General features: G+C 36.9%; 1 protein-coding gene across 1 annotated transcript in view; it reads left to right on the forward strand.

Annotated features, from left to right (window-relative positions):
• The window catches only part of DIAPH3 (diaphanous related formin 3), a 561,965-nt gene that overhangs the window by 315,418 nt on the left and 225,069 nt on the right, over nucleotides 1-21,478 (forward strand). Inside the window, 1 exon segment of the mRNA XM_070380219.1 lies at nucleotides 11,142-11,271. Coding sequence (XP_070236320.1) covers nucleotides 11,142-11,271 — 130 coding nt within the window.

The following is a 21,478-nucleotide window of genomic DNA, read 5'->3' on the forward strand; positions in this document are numbered from 1 at the left end:
CATGCCTTCCTTCAAAGAGAGGTGGAGACAAGAGGTTAGGTCTGATTAACGAAGAGGAAGTGCCTCGTGTAGTGCTTGGTCCGTAGTAAATGCTGAATAAATAGCTGTTGAATGGATAGCAGTGCACAAAGCAGTACATTCAGTGTTATGTAAAGACAGTGTTGTTATGTGGTTGAAAACAGATATCCTCTCATATTGATACACAGTTGCTGATGCATAATGATTTAAAACCCTTTGCAAATACAGTGCCTGCTGCTAATATTTTACTGTAGTCAAGCTATAAACCTGTTAATCTGTCTCCAGATAATAGGGTTGACTATATTTTCAGTCAGTGTTACTGGATATTTTGATCTTCCCTGTTAGGAGCCTTCTGTTGTACAAGAAACAAAATAAATACTACAACTTCATATTTTTTATTAGCCTACATGTCAAGTTGAAAGCATATATTGAACAAGATGGTATCTCATCATGTTTGTTATCAGAAGTAGCAGCTTGATCTTTGACAATTGTGATTGAATTTTCACACTGAGCATGAAGCATTTGCTTTGATGATAAGCCCCATACAAGGAATTCCATATTTATTTGACAGTAGAAAGACAGGGTAATATTTTAATCTGTTCAAACATGCTGGGTAATTATATGCCATTTAATATTCTATATCCAAAGTCTTTACTTTTAAGTGTGCTTTATAAATTTAGCTTAAGTGTGTGGAAAGTTAAATTGTTAACTTTGCATTGTTCAGAGATAAATACATGAATAGTGAATTCTATATGCATTGTAATTTGGTTTTAGGGACTATATTATCTTCTTTTATATCTTTGATTGAGATGACTAATGAACTATATTATAATTTATATTATGATAAACTATATTACAATAAAACTATAACATCAGTGACTCAATGGACATGGGTTTGAGCAGTCTCTGGAAGATGGTAATGGACAGGGAAGCCTGGAGTGCTACAGTTCATGGGTCACAGAGATTTGGACACAACTGAGCAACTGAACTGAACCATAATAAATGAGTTCAGAAAGAAAAGATTTTACTTTCTTTTACCCAAAGATTTGATAGGGTCTGTGATAAATATAAAGATAAAATTTGAGACATAAAGTAACCATAGACTAGAATGTATTAAGATGTAAGTGTAAATTAAAGTAGGTGGTAGGCTTGAGGCTTTCTGATGGAAAAAGTGAAGTGCAGAACATGGTCATGAGACTTTGTGAACTAAATATTTTAATTTCTCTTATTAGCCAAGGCTGCACTTCATGCGAAATTTTGCCTGAATTTCATTATAAATGGAACATAGGATGTCGAGCAGTGTTCTTTTAAATAGCAAATGAAAAAAATCAATGTCATGAAGATCTTTCTTTTAGAAACATCTCCCCCCCATCAGCCACCCCCTTCCCTTGCAAATATGTACTCAGAGCGTGTTACAGGGTAACACTCTAAGAGAGCCCTGATAGTGAGATGCTGCTTCTGCTGCTATTTAGTTACAGTCATGTTCGACTCTTTGAGACCCTGTGGACTGTAGCCTGCCATGCACTTCTGTCCATGGAATTTCCGAAGCAAGAGTACTGCAGGTCCTGAATAAAATATAATAATCTCAAACTGCTTATTATCCAAATTTAAGTAATATCTTTGGAGGATTTTACGAATGACAAGCACTCTCTCCATTCTTCTATATAGTCTGATGTTTATCCTTTTAAAAAGCCAAGCCATCAGAAAGCAAGGCACTTATACCATTTTGCTTAAACTAGGGATAGCATTACTATAACTGAAAAGTACAGATGTATCATCTGTTAATAAGCAGTTTGAGATTACATTCTTTTATCCGGACCTGCTCTTGACTAAATGCAAATTTGTATCCTTAGAAATCCAATCAGCAATCAGGTAGGTGCTTGTCTGACCAAAATGCCCACCTAGAAATATGTATATGTTGTTGGTGCTAAAATTAGTAATTTTAGAGAATCTGTGTGGAGCCAGGTAAGTCAGTATTCTAGAAAAAGGGGGTTGACTCAACCATCAAACTCAACACCATATCAAATATATGAGATGATTTTAACTTGTTTTTGAAAAGATGTTGTCAATTCAGAAACAATGATTATAACATGCTTGTATATATTACTGATGTCTGCTAAAATGTTTGATTTCTAAATAATGAATCATCCTAATCAGTACAATTGAATGATGGAGCTGTTGTTCTAGGTAGCTAAACTGACTACCTGTACTGGGATAGTAAATATAAGTTTTGGAAGAGTTTACTGGTTATAAGAAGTTATATCAGTTTATGTAGTGTTGTTAGTTGGAGGGGAGGGATTACAGAAAAACATCACTGTTGATTTATCTATAAATTTATCCATATTGTCACTTATAGGAAATTTCCTATTATCAGTGGCAGTAGAATGTTCAATTAATTCATTTCAGAGGTGAAGCTATCAAAGCATATGTAATAATGGGATGGTTGGTATCGGGAGTTAGATATTAAATGCAATGGTGGCAGGCCAGTTTGAATTTTGTCTGTTACCTTTTCAAGTGCGTGAAATTCTTATTTGGTCTGTATGTTTCTTTTATAAGCATAGACTAACCAAAAGTCGGATAATTTCACCAAAGCTGTGATGGGGAGAGTTTTTAGAAATGTGTTTAGTCTCTTCATTCTTTGGTGCCTTTGCCAGCTGTTGTGAGTGATCTCTTGAAGTGATCTCTGTGCACAGCTCCTTCAGGGCTTCAGTTCTCACCCCACAGCGCCCTTTACAATTAGCAATGTGTCAGCCTCGCGTCAGATCAGGTACTTCAGCAGGCGTGGATGCGGATCCTGATGAGTGGCATCTTCAAAAAGATCCCACAGGTGATCTTTAATGTTCAGACTGAACCGAGAATCATTTTATCTGTCTTCTGCCCGACTTACCCCAGAATGAACAATCCCTTATAGGTGGCCTGGAACCAACCATCCAACAAACATGCAAAAGCTAAACCTAACCAATATGAGAGCAAAACAAAAACGAAACAACTCTATTTCCTCACTTAAGGATGAGTGGTGAAAATATTCCCCAAAACTGATGCTTTTCTTTGGTGCCACGCTGAACACTCTTCTGAAAGTGAAGAAAATGAGTGAAAGGAGTATGAAGCTCAGTGACACGGTGCAACTGAAATAAGTTGATGGTCAGTATCCTGAGTTATTTTTCAGGACTTGATCTTAGAAAGCAGAGTTTCAATGATTATGAAGAGCAGGAAGCAAATCCCTCTACCTGTTACATGTGGTTTATATTCTGCAAGCTTGTCATAGTCACACAGGTTACCACTCACCATCTTTTTTTGTGAAATCTTAATTCTTGTATATATCACCTTTTCCTTTACTATCTGAAGTTATTTTTAAGAAAGACCTTTGTCAAACAAACCCATTGTTCCAACGGCATTTGGTTTTTCAGAAGGATTTTAGAAGAATATTTATTTGCTATCGGATTGGAAAGCCACCCCAGTAAGTTTTGGCATCCTTTGAAAATAAAGCAGTTTCTGGCCAAAGACTTGAAGATAACAAATGCCACACATCCAGCCAATTAAGTCTGTGAAAAATCTGACTTCCAAAGCAGTGTGAAATTCCTTAGACTGCTTAACTCTATCGGAGTTACTCATTAACATATTTAATCTATAGCATTTTCCAAGAAATAATTAATTAGCTTTACTAAATAGTGTTTCTGATAAATTATTCATATTACCTTTGTTTTCTCAGTTGCTCTTAAAATTAGAATATTCCCTTTATTAGAATTATAAAACCCAGGTGGCTTTGTTCATGAAGAGTCAATGTGCTGCTCATGTGCTGTCCTCTCCCCGCTTTCAAAACCAGAATTCCTGTTCTGTCAAACTCCCTGTCTCTGAAGCTGACAGCCTCAGATTCCTCCACTGTGCTTAGAGATAAAAAAAAAAAAAAAAAAAGAAAAGATCTTAATGACCCAGATAATCACGATGGTGTGATCACTCAGCTAGAGCCAGACATTCTGGAATGCGAAGTCAAGTGGGCCTTAGGAAGCATCACTGTGAACAAAGCTAGTGGAGGTGATGGAATTCCAGTTGAGCTATTTCAGATCCTAAATGATGATGCTGTGAAAGTGTTGCACTCAATATGCCAGCAAATTTGGAAAACTCAGCAGTGGCCACAGGACTGGAAAACATCAGTTTTCATTCATATGCCAAAGAAAGGCAATGCCAAAGAATGCTCAAAGTAGTGCACAATTGCACTCATCTCACACACTAGTAAAATAATGCTCAAAATACTCCAAGCCAGGTTTCAACAGCACGTGAACCGTGAACTTCCAGATGTTCAACCTGGATTTAGAAAAGGCAAAGAAACCAGAGATCAAATTGCCAACATCTGCTGGATCATCCAAAAAGCAAGAGAGTTCCAAAAAAACATCTACTTCTGTTTTATTGACTATACCAAAGCCTTTGACTGTGTGGATCCCAACAAACTGTGGAAAATTCTTCAAGAAGTGGGAATACCAGACCACCTGACCTGCCGCTTGAGAAATCTGTATGCAAGTCAGGAAGCAACAGTTAGAACTGGACATGGAACAACAGACTGGTTCCAAATAGGAAAAGGAGTATGTCAAGGCTGTATATTTGTCACTCTGCTTATTTAACTTACATGCAGAGTACATCATGAGAAACGCTGGGCTGGAGGAAGCACAAGCTAGAATCAAGATTGCTGGCTTGAGTATTAATAACCTCACATATGCAGATAACACCACCCTTATGGCAGAAAGTGAAGAAGAACTAAAGAGCCTCTTGGAGGGTAATAGAGAAGAGTGAAAAAGCTGGCTTAAAAACTCAGCATTCAGAAAACTAAGATCATGGCATCCAGTCCCATCACTTCATGGCAAAAAGATATGGAAAAAGTGGAAACAGTGACAGGCTTTATTTCCAAAAAATGAAAATTAAATAAATAAATCTGAAAGAAAGTATTCTCTTAATCCAAGAAAAAACATGGATAAATGTATAATATTAAATAAAAGAACTTAATCTGAATAGCCTATATACTCTTATCCCCAACTCTGACATTCTGGAAAAGACAAAATTATGGAGATAGTAAAAAGGTCAGCATTTCCTAGGGGCTGTGTGGGAGGAGAAAGAAGGAAGGGATGAATAGGTGGAGGACAGGAAATTTTTCAGGGTGGTAAAAGTATTCCCTGTGACTCTGTAATGGTAGATATGTGACATTATACATTTGGCAAAACCCATACAACTTTGACAGACAGAATGAGTCCAAAATAAAGTTTGATTCTTAATAATAATGTATCAATAATATCAGTATTGGTACATACAATTTAACAAATGTATCACTACTGGAAAATGTTATTGATAAAGGAATTTGTATGTGTAGAGGAGAGAGTATATGGAAAATCTGTATGTTTTCCTCAATTTGTCTTAAAGCTGAAACTGCTCTAAAATATAAAGTCTGTTAATAAATTAATCATGATAAAACCCATTTAAAATTAATGTATTTGATCCATTTATGTTAACTAAAGAACACTGATCTCTTTAGAATCTCATTGTGGAATAAGGGGATAGTGTAAATAGAAGATCGAACAATATAATAGTCCAACAAGATAAAATTTTACTAAAATGCAAAAATGGTTTTCATGCTCACTAAAATCCAATAGAAGTATGTTTAAAACATAATTAAGAGATAGTGTGTCTGTGAGGGTATGGCAAAAATTTAGTTTAATTATAGAAGTTGACATTATTGAAAGCATTTTCTTCCTTATTTAATGTTTTAATTCTTGTCATTTAAAAATGAAAACCAATCATTGGTATAAGTTATTTTTATATGTGAATGCCCATAAATTTAATAACTGTTTTACCTAATATAGTTTATCTTTACCTTCTTTAAAATCATTATGAAAGTTTTGTTACATGTGTTAATGGTTGTGGCAGTGGCATAGAAGATCCAAAGCATCTTGTTTATGTTAAGATTTTAAATATCCATTTATTTTGGAGAGATACACAGTATTTTTGAAAAGTGTAATCAACACAGTGATTGTTCTTTAAATGTGCATTTAAACATGTCAGGGAATAGTTCATTCTGTAGTTGTAGTTGGTTTCCCTAGTAATTGTGGGCCTAGACATTGACTTTTTTAACTTCATATCTGAGCAGTTATGATCTATTCATTGGCAGTTCATATTCAGACATCCATTTACTTGTGGGTACATGGAACTTACGTATAGAGGTGTTGTTTCAAAGATATACTAAGGACTTTATTCTGCAGGTGATTTAAGACGGAATGTGATGTTAGTAAATATACTTGGCTAGGTCTCTCAAATATGAAACTTCATAGTTTCATTCACACATGTTGGTATCGTGTTTTGATAGCACTGATCCTGTTAGCAATATGGAAAGACTTTGAGCTTTCCTGGTGGCTCAGATGGCAAAGAATCTGCCTGCAGTGCAGGACGCACTAGTTCAGTCCCTGAGTTGGAAAGATCCCATGGAGAAGGGAATGGCTACCCACTCCAGTAATCTTGCCTGAAGAATTCCATGGACAGAGGAGCCTGGCAGGGTAAAATCCATATGGTCTCAACAAGTTGGACATAACTGAGTGACTAACACTTTCACTTTTTTCACTTCTGCATTTGAGGTAAAATTCAGGTAGCATTTTATTAATTTTATAGATGGATCAGTAGAAAGAATTCCATGCTTTCAGAACTAGAAGAGATTTCAAGGTAGAGGTATAGAGGCTTTCCAGGCTAGAATTAACATATTACAGAGTTTCCGTATTTTAAGTCGCATTCATTAGCGTTCTTTTATTGTCTTACTATTTTTAACCACTGTGTTTCTGAGAATTTTGATTCTTTTGATGCATTGTTTGTGTGCGTGTTTGTGTATGTGTGTGTGTGCTTAGTTGTTCATTTGTGTCCAACTCTTTGCAACCCCATGGACTGTAATCTAGATTAAATATTTTGTAGAAGAGCTGTATTTTATAGTGGCTAAGAGCTTTGGGTTCACATAGAATTGGGTTCAAATAAATCTTGGTTCTATTGCATATTAGCTGTGTGTTCTGGGATGTGCTGCGTGATCTTTCCAGTCTCTCGTACTCTCTTAATAATGAGTATAATACCAGCTGCTTCCTCATAGGGATGTTGTGTGTTGTAAGCACTTAACTGGTGTTACAGTATTTGGCTAGTCCTGTCTCCTAGTAAGTGCCACACAAACAAGAGTGGCCGCTGTTGTCCTCAGTGTTTGCATTATTCACAAGGTAGGGTCTTCTAGAATGTTTGCGGAGTCATTACAGACCCTCATAATTTTTTCATTTTCCTGGTGTTCAGCAATGTCTACAACATCTCAAGAGTCAGTGCCAGCTTGATAATGTAATTAGAGTACAGGAACATATATAATGAGAAACAGTTACAAATCTGACAGTATTCTTAAGATAAAAGTTTCATTATTCGGATTATAAGGGGTTGTAGTTCTTTGGATTCTGAAAATTACCGAGAAGATGCTTAGTTTTAATTTGGAGTATTTTCTTCCTTGTGACTAAAACAATGAAATGTTTTTTAAATGTCATCCAAATATGTGCTGAATACCTTAAAAATATTCCAAAACCTTTCATTGTAGCTACAAAGGTGTTCTATCCCAACTGACAACCAGGCCATGATTTATTACAGGATCTCTTTTTAACATTATTTTGTTTGGAATGAACAGAGTGGTTAAAGAAACTCCATCCATCTTTTTGTTTATTTGACATCTACAGCACATTAAATGTACCTTTAAGAAGCAATATATAAATAAGAAATTCTCCTTAACAGTAATGATTACTCATCAGTAAGATAATTTCTTGACAGTGATACCAAAGGAATCCTGTCAAGCAATGTTAGTGACAATTTAAATAAAGCATATTTCTTAAACTTAAGAATAACGTTTTAAAGCAGATATTTTAGCTTCGTTTTCTTTACAAGGGAAAGACTATGTTCAAGTTGTGTTTTTCTCTTTAACAAAATTAGCATCGTCTCTCAAGCTTTCCTTGTTCTAGCTCAATTGCTGATCATGTATGATGGATAATTAGTAGAAATAGAGTGTGCCCTTTTTGTTTTTAATGTTTATCAAAAGGTAAAAAAAAATATTGATCACATAAGTGAAGACTGTGATACATGTATTTTGTTGTGCTTTCATACATTTTCACATGCTTTCTGGAAGGATATTTTTGTTTTTTGATTTCTTTTTTTTTTTTCTTTACGTGATTTGGGGGAAGGAAGGAAGGGAATAGAGTAATTGAGGCAGTAAGAATACCTTCTCAGCATTGTGCACTTTTTCCTGAGAATGTTAGGAACTGAATGAACAATCTCTGTCCTGGAATTTCGAGCAACTAGTAGTTTATTAAGTTCATCCATTATGAACAAATTGTCACTTATCTGTGTTTCTTAACTTCTTATCTTTTATTAGGTATATTTTCAAATCTAATTTGGAATTTGAGTATTTTTTTAAGCTCATAATTGTTAAATACAGATTTTGGAGGAATGGGAGACTTTTACTTATTTATTATTCAGTGAGTATATTTTCAAATGATAGATGGTGACCTGTATGGGAGTTGCTAACCTGCTGATGTCAACCGTACAGCCAGGATAGAACCCTCCTCCCTCAGTGTGTTGTCTTTATGATTGTCTCTATATATTTGAATCTCTATTTGGCCTACATCCTTAACATTTATTAAATTTGTAGATGCCATAACCTATAGTATGTACCAGAATTCTAATTCTGAAATCTTATCACTCTTGAGGAAAGATCAAAATGATCCAGTTGCTTATTGTTGGATCATAGACATTTCTTGATATATTTCAATCCTTGAAATAGCTGGCCATTTAGTTACATCACAAACAGAGCTAGAAGCTCTTGCAGGCACTTGTTTTAATCAGCATTCCACACAGACCATGTGTCTGGACTCACGTGAATGGAGCATGAGGAAGGCAGTACACTGGTGACAGTCAAGAGCCGGAAGTTCATAGGAGGAGGAGTGTTCTCCAGCCATCGCTTTAAAGAGGGAGGTGGGGAATAGAAGAATTCAGTATTGTTGTTGTTGTTCAGTTGCTAAGTCGTGTTCCACTCTTTGTGACCCCATCACATGACAGGCTTCTTTGTCTATCACTATCTTCCTGAGTTTGCTCACACTCATGTCCATCAAGTTGGTGATGCCATCCAACCACCTCATCCTCTGTCGTCCCCTTCTCCTCCTGCCTTCAGTCTTCCCAAGCATCAGGGTCTTTTCCAATGAGTTTCTTCACACCAGGTGGGCAAAGTATTGGAGGTTCAGCTTCAGCATCAGTCCTTCCAATAAATATTCAGGACGGATTTCATGTAGGACTGACTGTTTTAATCTCCTTGCTGTCCAAGGGATCTCAAGAGTCTTCTCCAACACACAATTCAAAAACATCAATTTTTTGGCACTCAGCTTTGTTTATAGTCCAACTCTCACATCTGTACATGACTACTGGAAAAACCATAGCTTTGACTATATGGACCTTTGTCGGCAAAGGTATTAAAAATGTCTTTGCTTTTTAATACTCTGTCTAGGTTTGTAATAGCTATTCGTCCAAGGAGCAGGCATCCTTTAATTTTATGGCTGCAATCACTGTCTGCATTTATTTTGGAACCCAAGAAAAGGAAATCTGACACTGTTACCACATTTTCGCCATCTTTTTGCCATGAAGTGATAGAACCAGATGCCATAATCCTAAATTCTAAGTATTCTCTCTACAGTTTATCACCCTCAAGGGATAAAAAGTTGGTTCTTAGGGAGCAAAATTGTCTTTCCTGTCTTACAGTCTTTTTGTGTAAAGCATAGATGTCCATGCAGTACAGAAACAGATATACAGTGTATGTATCATTTTTAAATTTCATATTTACAAATGAGTAGGAAAAACATGCCTGAAAAACTTAGTCAGCAATAATGAAAAATAAGTTAAGAAATGAAATATAATATACACTTACATACATCTCCATCCTTTCCCAATGTCTGCATTTAGATGTTGAGTAGAAGCTTCAAGCTCCCTTGTCCGAAACTGAAGCAATTCCTTTCCCTCTGCCCTGCCAGGCCTTTCTCCTCGCCCTCCCTGTTCAGCTTCTGTGAATGGCGTCACGTGCCGGTCCGTGCCCACCTCGTCCCCTTATCTCATGCCAGAGGCCTTACCGCAGTGCAGTCTGTTTTCTTCCACTGCCTGGATTATTACTGCAGCTTTAAAAATCATTCTTCCTGGTCTGTGCTTACCCTTGTTCTAATCTTTTATCCACATTGTGCTAGAAGGATCTTTCTAAAATGTACGCCTGATTATCTCTCATCTAGTTAAAAACCTCCCGGTTCTTAGGGATCAGAATTTTTTATCCGCAGAATGGTCTGCCTTTATTTTAATTTTCTGGCTTTTTCCTTCTCAGATTTCTTTCTACTCTCTCTACTTCCCCCTCCCCCCAACATACACTTTTATTCTGGAGTCACTTAGACTCCTCTCAAGTGCCACTTTCTTCGTCATCTTCGGTCTTATTCAAATGCTCTGCTACTGTGCCTTTGAGGTTTTTGCTTTGCTTCTGCAGCCACATACCACTTCCTGTCTACTGCTGTTCAGTTCAGGTACCCTGTCCTCCTAGGCACACTGTGTGATTATTTTTACCATACTCTTCGTCACATAGGAAGAAATGTATATTTTCCTTTTTTTACACTAAACGGCTTCCTGAGGAACAGCTTATTTGTTGCTGAATCTCCAAATCCTGTAGTATCTAGCAGGCATTCTATAAATATGTGCCAAATGAAAAAATGAACAAGTGTGTGAGGCTGCTTTAAGTGCTAATATTGTATAGATTCTTAGGGTGTCCTGTTTTCCTGAGCATTTTACCATATATTTTCCCCCCATGAAATATTGCATACTAGATTGAATTAAGCTTATTCTTTCTTTATGGGAAATATTAATGATTTAGACCAAAGAACAGTATATGATAAGTAGCTTTTCAAGTGTTTAAACATTGGCTTTTCAAATACAGCATTAACTAGTTTTAGAACTGATTTATTTCTTATCTGTAAAAAAACAGGATTAACGTTATTTAAATAAAAAGATTATCAAAATATTTTTGATTCTCTGTAATTTTTTCTCCCTCTCCTTCTGTTTAGCTAAAGGACACAAAATCAGCAGATCAGAAAACAACACTTCTTCATTTTCTTGTGGAAACATGTGAAGAAAAGCATCCTGATATCCTGAATTTTGTGCATGATTTGGGACATTTGGACAAAGCTAGTAAAGGTTTGTGCTTTTATAGAAAACATTTTCATATTCTGGGTCTTAAGTTGGTATAGAAAATAATGCCTTTTATTTGAACGTACTTGCCTCTTTGTCACAGTGTTTTCATACTGAATGCATCATTTTAAAATTAGAAAGTCACTGGAAATTTGCTTTATGAATTGTCATTTCTGCAGCTGTGAGTTTAGTTTGTTTGACTGGGTAATGAGACCCTCCGTTCAGAAGCTGGGAGCTCTGCAGTCTCGGCCCCGTGGACCCCTGCAGCCCAGCTCTGCCAAGCCCCGCGCTGTGGCCTGCACGGTGCTCCCTGCACGGGGGTCACTTCCGAACACCTGGGACGAGTGTGAGTCTGAGCCAAGCGCCGTAGGCAGCATCCCCTTGGCCTGAATTCCGAATCTCCATCCACCCGCCTTGCACGTAGAGTGTGCTTCCTTTGCCTCAGCAGGTACCAAACTGCCAGAGATTCCAGTCACTCCTCCCTAAAGCCCCAGGTTCTAACCTTCTTATCCCCACTGTGGATTTATGTCTGGTTATACAAAGGATTAGAGACAGGATAGGCCTTATTGATATTATTTATATTCGCCTTGAATATGACTTAGGCAATTTTTTGATCATCTGAAGAATCTAGGTTGTATATCAAATCAGTTCTGTGGGAAAAAACTTGACTCAAAAAATGAATTTATGAGTACACTTGTGTATGAATATATACAAATGTATGGATATATATTTTGGATGATACTTCATTTGGACCAGGAGAATATCTGTATCCTTTATGTGTAGGCCACTGGTTATTTATCAACTTAAAGAAGAATACTTTTTTCCTGCATTATACTGAATATTTCTTTTAAAAATCACTTGTATCATTTTATACTCCTATGAAACTTATTTCTTCTATAAAGTGGGGTTTATAGCACGTATTTTGCAGAGAGACATGTGACTGCATGAGAAATTCTTTCACATTTTTTCCTGAGATATATGTTTCTTTCAAGTGTATATCTTGTACAGCTGTTGCAAAAAAAAAAAAGTTGGAAACAATGTTTTTTTAAGACATAAACTAAACTTTTAAACATTCTCTCTTGCAGTCTAATGTTCTAATGACATTGGATTACTCCTTAGTTTGCACTTGTGCTTCCATAAAATGTTCTTAGCATAAGAAGATAATGTCTGTATGTCTAAGTGTAAATGTTTTAAGGGAATTTAAAAAGGGAAAATAATCCAAATAATTTTCTCATAATTAGCAATGTGAGATTGAGCAAAAGAGCACAGAGAAGAAAAGAAAAACATTAAAAATGACTCACCGATACTCAAAATAGCTTTTCAGTGATTAAGTTCATTAATACAAGGATGATAACATTCTTAAAACGAATTTTCTTACATTTTGGAATAAAATTTGACTATACAGGATGAAAAAGAATTGAAAGTGGGTTTTCTTGATGAACGTTAAGCTTGATAAGTAACAGAGGAAAAAGTGTTACCGAGTGCCTTGAAATATGGAGGAATTTCTTTTCCTGTGGAAAAGATTGTTGAGTAGTTATTATAACAGCTTATACCAGCATTATGTCTTTAAAAAGAATTAAATGAGTGTGGGCCTTTTCTGATAATAGCAGCTTGGATTTCTGATCATTTCACCATCTTTTCTACTAGTTCTAAAACCGAACAGTAAGCTGGAATATGCTTCTTTTTCAGATGTCCTTTTTTAAAAATAAAGTTTTTACTTAACGTCTTTATTGGGGTTGCGCTGGGTCTCCTTTGCTGCACCTGGGCTTTCTCTAGCTGTGGCAGGCCGGGACTGCTTCTGGTCGCAGTGTGCGGGCCTCTCCCTGAGCTGCCTTCTCTTGTTGTGGAACACAGGCTCTAGGTGTGCAGGCTTCATTGCCCCTGAGGCCTGCGGAACTTTCCCAGAACAGAATCTAGCCTGTGTCCCCTGCATTGACAGGCTGATACTTATCCATTGTGCCACCATGTGAGTTCTCAGATGCATTTTTTTATGGTAAAACTTATTTTCTAACAGTTTTTGCTATGAATTAAGTTTTCAAAATATCATTTATCTATTTTGACTCATTTGATTGTGCTAAAAATCCAGTATAAACATTGTATTTTGCTTTTGAGAAATGTTTAACTTTCATAAGGGCTTGCTTGCAGAGTTGTAACTCGGTAATGAGATTCTTCTGCTTTCTCTTTCGGTGTTTCTGTGGGGGCATTCTGGGGCCTTGGAGGTTTTAGTTTCCATCTGTTACAGTAGAGGCGTGCATGTGTGTATGGGTCAGCAGATACCGTGAACAAGTTTCACAGGGAGCAGCCGACTTCATATTTGAAATAGAAAAGCCATCACTGAGAGAATTTTTTTTATAGTGTAGGTGATTGTTGAACCTAATTTCTTTTTATGATTGTATTACCTTATTGATGGATGAGATTTTAGAGGAACAAATTTAATGTTTTAGATAAAATAAGTCTATGTTTGCTTTGGAAAGTTTTAGTGCTTTTGTATTTTATATCATCATTTGAAAGTTTCCAGATTTGAAGTCTCCTCAATGAGCTATCACATGAATTAAAAAGTGTCTTTGTTTTTGAGACACAACAAATCCTGGCCATTAGGTACTCCTGGATCAGCAGGGAGAACTTTCATTACAACTAATGAGCTTACCCATATGACAATTTTCAAGAATCTACTTCATTAGGGCTGCTTCTCTGCTAAAAGATAATGGCTTACAGCTTTTCTGTTGTATTTCAGTGAAAATATTTTGGGTCATTATTATATTTCTGTATACCATTGTAATATTTCTTTCCTTTATGGATTTTGAAGGGTTGGATACATTTTCCCCTGGTCTAAACAGTTGAAATTAATGAACTCTAATCCATGATGGTGTTACTGATTATTTCACAATAATTTCATCATTAAATTGGAATGGTATTTTACTAATGATTAGAAAATATGACCAAACTTTGGGGATTTTGGAATGTATTAAAATAATACCAAGGTAAATTTACAATTTCACCTTGTTGAACCCATGTCTTTTTAGGGTATTATAGCTCTTCCCTGGTGGCTCAGATGGTAAAGAATCTGCCTGCAATGCAGGAGACCTGGGTTCGATCCCTGGGTAGGAAGATCTTCTGGAGAAGGGAAAGGCAACCCACTCCAATACTGACTGGAGCATTCCATGGACAGAGGAGCCTGACGGGCTACAGTCCATGGGGTCCCAGAGTTGGACACGACTGAGTGACTAACACTACTATTACTACTACTACTATAGCTCTTCCAGATATTTCCATTTTTCTCTAGATAGTTAACCCTGAATTCTCGAGGTGCCATGCTAACGTGCTTTGTAACTCACTTATTCATTCATTTAACAAGCGCATGCTGTGTGACTACTGTGGACTGTCTTGCTGCTGGTCCAAGGTGTGGTTTCTGTGTCTTGGCGTAGCCCCAGTTACTTTACTCTCATCTGACTTCTGTCCCAACTGACTCCTCCCTTTTCCTCTCACATATTTGACTTCTTCTCCTTCTTCTATACATCTTTTCAGTAGTGCTGTTATTGCTGGTCTGATACTGAGTCCTTCCCTTTTTTTCTCCCTGTAGCTTCTCCTTAGGTGATCTCTTTAGTCCCCAAGGGCTTAAATAGAATCATTAAATTAATGACTTACAAATTTTTTTCTAGACTTCCTTCTAAGCCCCACACTTGTATATCTAACAGCTTACTTTTCAATCTCTAGCTATGTTGCAATGTATAGATCACCCTTTGCTGTAAATGTGGCTCTTGATTACAACTCCCTTACTGTCTCTTCTCCAAATTTGATTTACTTGAAAAAATCCTTCTTTGTCCACTTTCTTCTGATTTCCTTTTTCTCATTTCCGTGACCCTTTGCAGCCCTTAGCACCTCAACTGAGAATGTGTGGTAGTTTCCATGGGGAGTGGCTGCTGTGCTGGAAGGGCCTCTCACTCTCTCCTGTGTCAGGAACCTGACAGGAAATGTCCTTTCCTTTGGTGCTTCTTCCTGGTGCTTGCTGGGAGCCTCACCTAAGTGTCTGTGTATTCCAGTCTGTATTTAAGAGTAAATTTTTAGATTTTCCAGAAGGTCTTAGACCACTATTTAAGGACTACTACTCTGTGTTAGACACTATTCCTGGAAGTGCTGAGAAAGGAAGTAGCTTCCAGAGAGAGGGCAATAATAAGTGTGTTTTCAGAGTGGGTTTAATGATTGCCTGTTTCTTATTTTTTTTTTAACTTTTTCCATTTCTACATTTTCAGCTTTCAGGAGCATTATTTGATGTTTTATATTTGAGTTTTTGTTTGCTCCATTTTATAGACCTCTCTGCTTTTAAGACTGTTTGTTTGCTTTCAGCTAGTAATTCCTTGGTCTGACCCAAATATTTGTCAGTCAAATACATCTCCTGGTTTTCAATTCCTCATGACTTTCCAACATTTTATGATAAATGCCTTACTAAATACCAAATGTTTGTCTTTTGTTCACCTACTGTGAGCACTTAGAGCGCTTAATTTCCAGGTGGCTGCCACCTGGAAATGCACAGTGTATGAAAATTTCCAATTCATCTGCTGTAACAAGCAGAAAGCATTTTCAAAGTCTTCCATTAACCTCTTTATGTTATAGACTTCCAAAAATGACAATTAAAAATGTATTAGCAAGTTGGATATGTATTTTAGATATTCAGTATTATTTATTATTTCAGCTTCATTTTATATTTTAAGTGTATATTGTAAATATATAAAAGTATTTATTGTACAACAAAATTAACAGCACAGCTAACATAATTTTTGGAACCATTGTGTCATGAAGACTAACGTTGGAGTCTCATAGTTTTGCAGGATAAATAATTATTTTGGTATTTCAGATCAACTGTAAAATACTAGAGTTTTAGGAATATACACATTTGTGTGTATGTCCGCCAATACAATGAAATAATTTGACAGGACACATTAGTGGGGGGGGGGGTGGCATTTATAATATAATTTACTTAAAAGAAAAAACAACCATGTAGGATATCACTTTAACTGAATTGTCAATAAAGAGCAAAAACTATATTGTTGTGGGCTGAATTCTGTCCCCGTATGTTGGAGCCCTTCATATGTTGAACCTCTTCCTATGTTGAACCTAGTACCTCAGAATGTGACTGTATATGGAGATAGGGCCCTTAAACTGGTGATTAAGTTAAAATGGGACCCTTAGGGTGGGCGCTAATACAGTCTGACTTGTGTCCTTATAAGAAAAGGCAATTTGAATACACAGAGGAGACATCATGGCTGAGCATACAAAGACCAGCCCTGTGAGTGCACAAGAGAGAGTAAGAGCCAAGGAGAGGTGCTTCAGAAGAAATCAAGCTTACGAATTAATATAATAACTTGAAACATTTTTCTTGCTTAGTTTTTTGGCATTAGAATGGCCTATTTTTTGTTGTTGTTGCTAAGTTGTGTCCGACTCTCTTGTGACCCCCATGAACTGTAGCCCGCCAGGCTTCTCTGTGCATGGAATTTCCCAAACAAGAATACTGGAATGGGTTGCCATTTCCTTCTCCAAGGGATCTTTCAGATCCAGGGACTGAACCTGCATCTCTTGCTTGGCAGGTGGATTCTTTACCACTAAGTCCCCTAGGAAACCCAGAGTGGCCTATACTGCATGATTTTTACTTTATCAGATAATTTGAAGAAACAGTTATAGACCTGCAGTGTTGGGTGTTCACTAGTAATCAGTTTAGGAATAGCAAAGGTTCTTATACAAACCATGAATTATCACATGATTTTAAATAATTATTACAAGTATGCATCAATTCTTTCTTGACTATAGGTATGACACATAAATTAGTATATGTATGAGGAAATATTGAGGCATTCTAAATAAATATATTCATGAGTGTTTACATTTAATTTTCAGAATGCATTCTTACATCTCCTGGATTTTATTTTTGAATGCATTCATTTACATTGAGCTAAATTTACAAATTTTAGTTTCGTTTCATCATGTCTTTGCTCACTACATCTGCATATATTTCTTTACCACTCTCTCTGTTTTGCTACTATATAATATTTGAATTTTTCTGGTAAGCAAGTAGCCAACAAAGACTAGTTGAACTCTGAATTATCTATTGACACTTTTCCAAAATTGAGATATGAATAGATGGTTTTACCCTTTTTTTTATTAGCATGTGGAAATAGTGAAAATATTATTCTACATATGGATGGAGAGTAAGAAGCTATGTCAAAAAGCTAGTCTGTGACTCCTGTTTAGTTATGTCTCAATGATCTATTTTGACCATCTCTAGCCATCTAATACGTATACTCAGGAATTGTAAAACAATTTTAATATTACTACAAACTAAATATAATTTAAAATAAATTTATTTTAAAAAGGCAAGTCACATGTAGGTTTGCATATACTTACTAAAAGAGCCGTTTATGTAAAATTTTACATTCAACAAGTTAACACTTTTAACATAAAAGGGTATGATGAAATACAAATGAACCATTCACAAGGTAATTGCAGCATTTATGAAAAATATTTATAGTGCACTGGGAATGTGGTGTACTGGTAAAGAACCAATAGGTTCAAGTTGTTTGGTGAGCAGGATTTTACTTAAATCTTGCCAGTTTATTTCCACGGACTGTCTATGTAAATTTGGCATCTAAAGTTGAAATTGGCGACTTGCATATGAGGTTGTAAATATTACACTATTTTATAATACAAATGTAAACTGTTTTGGAAGGCAGCAGAAAGGAATACAGAAAGATTATGGCCAAAATCTCTAGAAGGATTAAGGACTCTGTAGACTGACATTGAAATACACTGGCATGAAGGAACTACTTGCAGTTAAAGATTGCTTTCTGAGATATGGAGCTGGGAACATTTCCTGAATTGGCTGCTGCTCGGGCTGATAGATGATGATGAAGAAGAAAACTGCATCAGGAAGACCTCTATATCTTTTTGGAGGTTAGCAGACTGAAAGTGGCATCAATACAGTGTTAATCTTTTTGAGAAACTAGCAGTTTACAGTGTTTGCAGATTTTTGTCCTCCTGCAGATTTGCAATAGCTACTTGAACAGTTCTGTCAGCATCACCTATGAGCCAGAGCTAGCGTCAAGTAACAGGCCAGGGGCAACAGGGACAGCCAAGGTCTTGGAGCTCTCTTAGGCTTCTGGGTAGAAAGCAGTATTTACTGCACTTCAGTTTTGCAACATGAAGTGGGAAATTACAAACCAGGTAGATAAAACTCCGGGGTGTTCTGAAGGATAGCTTAAATATAACAAATCTATGTACTATAAAGACGCCTATGCAGTGGATGGAGCAAACACAGTTCTGGCTGGCTGCTAAATTTCATTACTCACAAGGTTGACATGTAACCAACTGGGTGAAGAGTCGTGGAGCTGAAAAGATGCTGAAGGTAGAACTGCTAACTGCTTCCCAGAACCAGACTGTTCATACAGCTTACAGAGTCTTGAATTAGTAGTTGTATTAGTTTCCTAGGGCTGCCATGAGCTATCACTACACTCCGGTCGCTTTAAACAGCATAAATTTAGTACCTAGCTGTTTAGAATACAGAAATCCAGGTGTTGGTAGGATTGGGTTCTTCTGGAGCCTCTGGGGAGGGGCCATCCAGTGCCTGTCTCTCAGCTCCTGGTGGCTGTCACCAAGTCTTGCATTGGTCTGCCCTGTTTTCATAGTGCTTTCTTCTCTGTGCCCCTGTGTTCTCACTTCTCACTACAAAGACATCAGTCATTTGATTTAGGTCCCACCAGGATGATTTCATCTTGAGATCCTTAACTCTTTACAAAGATCCTGTTTGAAAATAAGTCACATTCTGAGCTGGGCGGATGTGGAGCTTGGGAGACACTACTCAACCGAATCCTGCCATCCTTGTTATAACTCCCATAAGTGCATGGAGGCAGCACCATCATCTCTGAGTATTATAAAATAATACTAAAATTAATTATAAAAACTAATTATAAAATAAGAGTACACTGTTAGGTTTATATATGGAACACATTTATATTATGTTGTGAAATGTTTGGGCATTTAAGGGTTATTGTTGATGAGCTTGTGAAGCAATTAAAACTGAAATTTATTAACATGCCTCTGAATTTAAGGAGGTTTTATTGACAGGTAGTGATGATTTCAATAGTTCTAATAAATGACTTCAGTGAGTGAAATAAAAACGTGATCAGTTCAGTTCAGTCGCTCAGTCGTGTCCGACTTTTTGCAACCTCATGAATCGCAGCACGCCAGGCCTCCCTGTCCATCACCAACTCCCGGAGTTCACTCAAACTCATGTCCATCGAGTTGGTGATGCCATCCAGACATCTCATCCTCTGTCGTCTCCTAATCCTCCTGCCCCTCATCCCTCCCAGCATCAGAGTCTTTTCCAATGAGTCAACTCTTCGCATGAGGTGGCCAAAGTATTGGAGTTTCAGCTTTAGCATCAGTCCTTCCAATGAACACCCAGGACTGATCTCCTTTAGAATGGACTGGTTAGATCTCCTTGCAGTCCAAGGGACTCTCAAGAGTCTTCTCCAACACCACAGTTCAAAAGCATCAATTCTTCGGCACTCAGCTTTCTTCACAGTCCAACTCTCACATCCATACATGACCACTGGAAAACCATAGCCTTAACTAGATGGACCTTTGTTGGCAAAGTGATGTCTCTGCTTTTTAATATGCTGTCTAGGTTGGTCATAACTTTCCTTCCAGGGAGTAAGCGTCTTTTAATTTCATGGCTGCAGTCACCATCTGCAGTGATTTTGGAGCCCAAAAATATAAAGTCTGACACTGTTTCCACTGTTTCCCCCTCTGTTTCCCATGAAGTGATGGGACCGAATGCCATGATCTTCGTTTTCTGAATGTTGAGCTTTAAGCCAACTTTTTCACTCTCCTCTTTCACTTTCATCAAGAGGCTTTTTAGTTCCTCTTCACTTTCTGCCATAAGGGTGGTGTCATCTGCATATCTGAAGTTATTGATATTTCTCCCGGCAATCTTGATTCCAGCTTGTGCTACTTCCAGCCCAGCGTTTCTCATGATGTACTCTGAATATAAGTTAAATAAGCAGGGTGACAATATACAGCCTTGACATATTCCTTTTCCTATTTGGAACCAGTCTGTTGTTCCATGTCCAGTTCTAACTGTTGCTTCCTGACCTGCATATAGGTTTCTCGAGGCAGGTCAGGTGATCTGGTATTCCCATCTCTTTCAGAATAGTTCTACCTTATATTAAGGGAGAGGCTGTTGTTACCATCATAGACTCTGAGACTAGACAGATGGGGTTTAAACTCCCGACTGCCCATTTCTCATCCTCGCTGGGCCCTGTTTTCTTACATCGAAACTGGGGATGATACTAGTATTTAATTTAGAGCTTTGATGTGAGGACTCCATAGGTTTCTGTGTGTAAATATTTATAAAATTGTATATAGGACCTAGTAAGCACTGTGTAATATTCTCTGCTTTTGTAGTAGTTGTAGTTGCTGTTGCTTTTCAGTAATAATTTCTTATTTACACATATCTTCCTATGCTGTTATTAATGATGCAGTAAACATGGATCTCTGTAAATATGTATTATTAATTTTAATGTATATTCTCAAAGTTGTTTGAACGGTTTCCAGCTGCATCTTGCCTGAAATATATGGAAGCTTTAGCGTACAGGACCAAGAATTTTGTAGATTTATGTTGTTAAAAGACTTTTGTACTTTTCTAAAAATTATAGAATAACATACATAAAAGAATTTGCACAAATCATAAATGTATAGCCCAGTGCATTTTCACCAGTTGGATACATCAGCATAGGGAGTGGAATTTGGAAAATGGATTCTCTTTACCCTCTGTGCTGCAGCCTGACACTAGAGTTTTATTTCGTATTTTGAAGTTTGGTAGAAGATTTCTTTTGAAAAAAAAGGTTTCTACTACTAAATAGCCTTTGAAACCAAGTAGTCTCCAGCAGGTCTTCAATGACTTACAGTTCTTTTTTCCTGCAGATGTTTGCATGTTATGTGAGATTAAGTTTATTAGCCCAGGATTATTGAGAAATGCCATATGGAAATATGAACTAATACTGATCATAAATGATAAAAATAATAGAAACATTCAAAAAGATTTTATTCACATTCATAGGAAAACCTGAAGAAAATGTCTTCTTAGATAACCTTCCCCTCTCTTCTCAGAAGCAGAGATTTAAAATTGATCAGTTGGTAGACCCATGTGGCATATAAATGTCTG

Source organism: Bos mutus, chromosome 12 (assembly GCF_027580195.1).
Source record: "Bos mutus isolate GX-2022 chromosome 12, NWIPB_WYAK_1.1, whole genome shotgun sequence".
In the NCBI taxonomy this organism is placed as follows: domain Eukaryota; kingdom Metazoa; phylum Chordata; class Mammalia; order Artiodactyla; family Bovidae; genus Bos; species Bos mutus.